General features: G+C 44.1%; 1 protein-coding gene across 2 annotated transcripts; it reads left to right on the plus strand.

The window, feature by feature from the left end:
* Window positions 1-627: 627 nt before the first annotated feature.
* LOC9637755 (splicing factor 3B subunit 2) lies at window positions 628-3,519 on the plus strand. Of its 2 annotated transcripts, none has more exons than XM_024678334.1 (17): window positions 628-780; window positions 830-949; window positions 998-1,237; window positions 1,294-1,401; window positions 1,688-1,765; window positions 1,821-1,913; window positions 1,969-2,055; window positions 2,104-2,205; window positions 2,260-2,379; window positions 2,429-2,491; window positions 2,557-2,693; window positions 2,754-2,835; window positions 2,888-2,946; window positions 3,004-3,043; window positions 3,094-3,188; window positions 3,250-3,319; window positions 3,376-3,519. In XM_024678334.1, exons 1-17 carry the CDS (start codon window positions 643-645, stop codon window positions 3,442-3,444), a joined length of 1,701 nt encoding a protein of 566 aa, XP_024534102.1. In that variant the 5' UTR covers window positions 628-642; the 3' UTR covers window positions 3,445-3,519. The 2 variants fall into 2 exon arrangements, with proteins under 2 accessions (XP_024534102.1, XP_024534103.1); XM_024678335.1 differs by having other exon boundaries at window positions 998-1,111; window positions 1,175-1,237; window positions 2,557-2,835.
* Window positions 3,520-6,703: the final 3,184 nt, after the last annotated feature.

Raw genomic sequence — 6,703 nt, forward strand, 5'->3', positions numbered from 1 at the left:
GCAAGGCGGCAACCTTTCGATCTACGCAGTGAATGGCGGTAAAGGTACACTCAGTGATCGGCAACAAAATGGCAGCGTTGTTTTGCTTTCCAGCCTTGTTCTTCTCTGCAAGTTTCATGCTCGGATTGCGATCCACTCCATGACTTTTGTGTGGCGGACCTATCTATCAATTCTCCAAAGATGCTATTATCACGTACTATGGCAACGAGTTTGGGCTGAGAGGCACCAGCCTTGAGAAGGTGCTTAGGGGGTCGCAAGGCATGTACGCAATCTCCAAGCCGGACAAGGCCATTTGTGGCAAGATGCAGATGCTTGTGGTGCCGGAGGCAAGAAAGGCGTTGCGTGCAGCAGGTTATCCAATCCCAGCAAAGTACGAAGGGACCAGGTTGCTGAGATTCGAGGAAGAGGTGGGGGTTTTTGAGGGCGACTAGCTCCTCAAAAACCCATATTAAAACAAAGAGAATGCATAAGAGTGAAATCAAATGTGTTTTCTATCTTGCTATGAGTGTAGCGGCTTAGCCTCATTAAAAAATATATATAAAATCCATACTTTTCTTTTTCTTATATTAAACAGAGAATGTATACTAGTGAAATGAAATGTGGAAGCAACTTGATATTAGGGCTTGTTTGAATGAGGGAGAAATGGCGATGGTTGCTTCTCCGTGCGGTGCGGATGCGAGCAGCACCAAGCGCGCCAGGGAGGCTGAGAAACGAAGGCGCAGAAGGATGCGGAAGAAGGAAAACCCTGCTGCGCCTCGTGATTCTGGCGGCGAGAGCAAGGTAGTCCACCCTCTTTTTTGTGCTATTGGAATTGCTTGCTTTGCTCTAGGTGAATGCCGGAAGCGCGGAGATCGAGTACGTTCCAGACAAATCTCCTCTCGACGGCGATGGATTGGTCGAGTTCCAGCGGATTTTTGACAAGTTCTCGGGCCTGGAATCGTCGAAAAAGGTAGAGCGCGCTTTGCTTGAGAGTCATGCTCATGCTTGGCCTGTGTAGAAGCCTAAGGAAGCCGTGAAGACGGAGAAAATGCAAATGAGCTCGTCCGAAGACGAAGATGACAAGCCCGACGTGAGAGTGAAAGAGGTGGTGCTGTCCAACAAGAAGAAAAAGGTGGACAAGAAGTTTTTGTTTGATCACTGCAATTTCCGTGCCTGTCTTCTTTCCTTTCTTCAGATGAAACGAAGAATGACGGTTGCAGATCTTAAGGACTACTGTGGCAAACCGGATGTTGTCGAGGTATTCGATGCTAGGCCTAGAGATGAAAAAATTTCTTCAATAGTGGCTCTCCACAGGTGTGGGACGCTACAGCTGCGGATCCCCGGCTTCTCGTTTTTTTGAAGGCTTATCGCAACACCGTGCCTGTACCGAGGCATTGGTGTCAAAAGCGGAAATTTCTACAGGTTTGTAGTGTTGTTTCGACATTCTTCTTGTTTCTTTTCCCTACTGGTCATGCTTGCATCGTTCGCGATTGTTTGTATGAACGGCTTGCATCTTAAATTGCAGTGCCTGGTGCTTGCAGGATGCCGGAGGACGGGCCATCCAAAAGGGAGGCAGTGATTTACAGGGTACGAATTTCTAGAAGCTGCATTTTTCGTGTTGCATTGTATGAGATGGTCTGCATTTCTTCTAAATCATACAGTAGCTACGTGTTTTTTCTCGGCTCTGAAATGATGCATGTCATTGCAGGGAAAGCGTGGTGTCGAAAAGTTGCCATTTCATTTACCGGAGTTCATAGCTTCGACGGGAATTCAAAAAATCAGACAGGTGCCAGGATATGTCTCTAGCGACTCGACTAATCCTTTTTCTCTGTTTTTCTCAGGCCTACATTGACAAGGAAAATACAAAAAAGTCGAAACAAGTTCAAAGATCTCGCATGCAACCAAAAGTGGGAAAAATGAGCATCGATTATCAGGTAATCATGCTGACACCCTGGTGCTTGACTTAACTTGTTTCTTCTTGTCTCGCAGATCCTGCATGACGCATTTTTCAAGTACCAAACTAAACCCAAGCTGACATCCCTCGGGGATTTGTATCACGAAGGAAAAGAATTCGAGGTGAGAGTGCTTTAGGTACAGGTAGTCGTCCTGAAAATGGTTTCGCAGATAAAACTAAGAAACATGAGACCCGGGTATCTCTCTCGTGAGTTGCGGAGTGCACTTGGCATGGACGACGGTGCTCCACCTCCATGGCTTTTCAACATGCAGGTACGTAGTCACTACACTACATTCTATAGACTAAGGAAAGCGGACTGATTGCAGAGATACGGGCCACCGCCTTCTTATCCTCAGCTGAGGATTCCTGGATTGAACGCACCTATTCCCGTCGGTGCGTCCTTCGGTTATCATCCTGGAGGCTGGGGTAGGGCTCCTGTCGACGAGGTAAGCCAGCCAATGCTCCAAGTACGCCGAAGTATGGAAGTTTTTGTAGTATGGAAGGCCTCTATATGGAGATTTATTCGGTGCACAACGGCAGGAACTAGTGCATTACGAGGTGAGGGTTGTCCTTATTCCGTTAAAAGGCCGTGTAAATGGCTGTTGATTTCTACTTAAATGTAGGAGGAGCCTGTCGATCGCTTTAATCACTGGGGTGAGTTGGAAGATGAGGACGAAGAAGAAGAAGAGGGACCGGAAGAAGAGCAACGGGAAGAGGTGGAGGCCGCTCCTGTTGAAGAAGCAAGCGTTGCATCTTTGGAGTACATTCTATTTACTTTACGAATCCTAGGTTCGTTTTCTAATCCTTGTAATGTCTCCAGGACTCCAGCCGGTGATGAAACTCCCAACGCGATCAACCTTCGAAAGTCAAAACGTAGTGAACCAGATATCAGGCTATATCAGGTTGTCATCGACCGTCCTATCTATGTATGCTTACTCTTTTGTCCTTTTACAGGTTTTAGAGGAAAAGAAAGAAAGTGCTCGAGCAGGAATCCTTCTGGGAAATACCCATACGTACGTTGTTCGATAAAAGTTTGGATTTCATTTTCATCCATGATGCTGTCTGTGTAGGTATGCCCTGCCTTCGGTGGAAAAGCCTGGTGTCAAGAAGGTATCCTGGCAGTAAACTTTGTTTGAATTTTCTTACGGTTCTTCTTTTAGGTGGATTTGCTGAAGAGTCAAAGAACCGGCAACGTGGACATCACTCTACTGCCCGAGGAACTCGAAAAACTGGATGAAACTGCCCTGGCTGCAAGGTTTGCGAACATTTTTCTAGTTCATTCTCTTCATTCACTTTTTGTTTTGATTTCTTTACAGGTTTGAGGAGGCCAGAAAAGAGAAGCAGCAGGAAACCGTAACGGAAGACTTCAGCGACATGGTTGCGTCGGTAAGTGAAAGGAAGTTCCATGTTTATTGCAAATTGTCTAAGCTTGTCCCATTCAGGCCGAAAAGAAACGAAAGCGCAAAGCCGAGAAAGATTCTCGCGCAAAGAAAGTCGACTTCAAGTTTTGATGGAAAGAAAGCTCGCTCATTTTCTTGGCAGCTGCATTGAAAGTCTATGAGATTAATTCACGGTTTAGCTGGAAATGGAAGCTCCGATCGCCAGGCGTTGTTTGGAAGCGCAAGATCTCCCCCAGGGTGGTTGACTGCTGGAATCTCGGATGCTGACGACGACGATCTTGAGCTCAAGGCAAGCTGCATTTCCAGTGATTCTATTCTTCATTGCAAGCGATCATTCGTGGATCCTAGCATTGATCCGATCGATAGTGATACCACGTCCGAGGTAACGAGACAGCCTGGCTCGTCTCTTTCTTCTCCTCTCATCGATAAGGATGCATCCTTGAGCAAGATTTCTGTGCAAGAGCTTCAAGAGTTTAGCAGCGACGATGGGGATCTTCCGGCAGAAGCCTCGTCAAAGTTTAAGTCAGTGGCTCTTCCATGTCGCTCTTAACATCTGACGGGCTTTCTTTTCTTTGTTTCGTAAAGGTTTGAAGTGCTCTTGGCACAACTAAGAGAATCACCTGAGCACAGACATGAAACTAGCTGGTATGTCTTGTTTTCTTTTGTTTGCTTCGACAGGATCCTTGTTTTAGATGCTTTACGAGTGCTCGAGAAACGTCGTCTGGGGCACATCTCACATCCACAAAGTGCGAGACTTTCCAAGTCGTCACCGCTAGTATCGACAGCATTTCTCCCGATGTACAGGTCAGATGTGTTCTATGCATTGATCCTCCGTGGCGAGCAAGATTTCTGGCTGTCTCTAATTCTGTGTGTTTTTACTGCCTCGGCACGAAGTAGCGAGTGTAAAAGGACATGGAAGAGTACGTCTTTCCTCCCTTTGAGCTTCTCTTGGCTCAAAAGATTGAGAGTACAGTTGAATCTAAACTATCTATTGTTTTCTAGCTGGTACCACGGCAAATTGCATATATGCAAAACTTGTCAAAGTCTTTAGGTAACACGAGTTGACGACAAAAGCAAGTTCTGCCACGTGGGTCAACTATTGAAACTCTCTTCGAGCCTACACAATGATATTGAAACGGTAAACGGGTCACCCTCAAGTACCCAAAGGCTCTAAGGCACATCACTTGAAGAGGAAATTCCAAACAAACCATGCATCCTTGGAATAGTCAAAACAGGCAGCTTCTTCCTGCGTCAGGACAGAGCTTTTAAGCACCCCAAGCCTTGAGCTCAACTCTCAGACTACAACAATGGCTTTGCTTTCCCTGACTCGAGTGAATGACTGGTGCAAGGCTCAAGAAATTGGGGTCTCTCTGGATGTGGTAGCAGCTGCATAACCACAGTTGGAGCTTCTTTCTGTGGTACATGCCAATTTCAAGCTGTTTGAGAGGCCTGTTTTGGACCAGGCAACTAAGAGGTAAAACATTTTACTTGTTTGATCTGGTTTGCTGATTCCTTCTTGGATTCTAGATACCATTACTGCTGCCTTCCGCTGCTAGCAAGTTCTTCTGGGACCTTTGTACCGCCACTCGACGACAGTTGGATATGGCCATCGCTTGAATCCTGGCTATTCATTATCTGTTTATTTCAATTTACTAAAGTGACCTGTCTGATTCAATAAGAGATTGTTCGGTAAGATTTGTGGATGGACCTTCTTTGGTGAGGGACTAAAGCAAGCTTCAACAAAGTCTCAATACCTAGGCTTCACAGATGAACCATACACTCTTGACATATACGGTGGAGACTTGACAAGAAGATATTATGATAGACCAACCAGAAGCAGCTCTCAGGCAGAAAAGTTTCTACTATTAGGCAAGTGATGCTCTTTTCTTGAAAGAAAACTAACTTTAAATATGCAGGTTTCTGAGCTGTATTACCTGGACCAGAGTTTCTTGCTAGCAACAGCCGATCATTACAAAGCATTTCTCCATCTCATACACAGGGCTAGCATATCAACGTTTTTTGTTCCCACTTACGACTTTGATTTAATATGGCATACTCATGAGCTTCACCCTGTTGGATTCACAAAGATAAGATTTACCTTCATATACAAGGATATAGAATATTCCTTGCACTCTCTCAAGCCAGAATCTAAGCCGTGACATAAGGAGAAGGCGGTGATGAGCTAATGCCACAATCATTCTAGCCCATACCCATGCCATCATTACCTTCAGCCTTTCATGTTTGTCATTGAAGATCTTGCTACACTTGGCTTCCCACATGTAATTCCTCTCAACAGGTTTAATAGCTCCAAGGTTACTGTTGCTGTGTCTGTTTATGTTGAGTTGGTCAAACCATGCTACCCTTTCTTGTGTTGAGGACCACTTCCAAGATTCTATTCTGTTTTGCATTTTAATAGTTGTTTCATCCCATACTGCCACTTCATATGTTAGGCACACTTGTCTTTAGGAGTGTTATTGTAGCAACTTGCATGTGCTTCTCCATATATCTTGCATGCTCTCACATTCAAAGTATGTGCCTTTGTGTCTCCCTTGCCCCACATTTATCACATGATTGATCTGGGAGATCTATATTTCATTTGGATGGAAGGCACTCTTGTATGATTAACCACATGAAATATCTCATCTTCCAGCTCAACATCCTTTCCACAAACCTTTTAATATGGCCATTATCATCAATGAATCACTGTTTGACCTAATATGTCTTCTTCCCAACTTTGTTTCATAACAAAAGAATTCCTCCTTCTTTTACCCTTGCCAATTCCATTTTGTTGGATCCCATGTTAGTTCCTGAATTTTCTGCTCTCTAAACCAATATAGCCTGGCTATAAATCCTTCCATTACTATTGGATCCATCATTGCCATTTTCTTATCCATCCTTATTACCCAAATTGGTTCCACCATCTACATTTCTAGTCTTATGCTTTCTACGAAAATTTTGAATGGTAGCAACCCTACTAGGCCAATATCAAAAATTACACATTTAGACTGATCTTGAATAGCCATATAAATAACCTTTCCATTCATTGTTCACCATATCAATATCGTTTCTCTAACATCCCCTATGCTTTCTTTGCAATACTTTCAGGCACCATCAAATGCCATCTCAAACTTTTTTAATTGATGTGCCAATGTTTCTAGTCTATAGAAAGCTTTTAACATGTCCTTGTTTCTATTTGTTTCCCCCACTTTTAAGATTGAATCTTCTTTTGCAAAAGTGACATCCCAACCTTGTGTGCACACCTTGTCTATTTCTCTATCTCCTATGTCTCCTAAGCATCTCTCTTTATATTTGTAATAGGTTGTTGAGAAATATTGGTTGTCAGTCTAGCTCATAGCAATTTGCAGGTTTT

This window comes from Selaginella moellendorffii, unplaced genomic scaffold (genome assembly GCF_000143415.4).
Source record: "Selaginella moellendorffii unplaced genomic scaffold, v1.0 SELMOscaffold_21, whole genome shotgun sequence".
In the NCBI taxonomy this organism is placed as follows: domain Eukaryota; kingdom Viridiplantae; phylum Streptophyta; class Lycopodiopsida; order Selaginellales; family Selaginellaceae; genus Selaginella; species Selaginella moellendorffii.

Excerpts from the sequence above, each read along its gene's own strand:
- LOC9637755 (XM_024678334.1), top strand. The coding sequence starts at position 643 with ATGGCGATGGTTGCTTCTCCGTGCGGTGCGGATGCGAGCAGCACCAAG. Across the intron at positions 2,206-2,259 it reads CATGGCTTTTCAACATGCAG|AGATACGGGCCACCGCCTTC; the intron begins GTACGTAGTCAC and ends GACTGATTGCAG. Across the intron at positions 2,694-2,753 it reads GCAAGCGTTGCATCTTTGGA|GACTCCAGCCGGTGATGAAA; the intron begins GTACATTCTATT and ends TAATGTCTCCAG.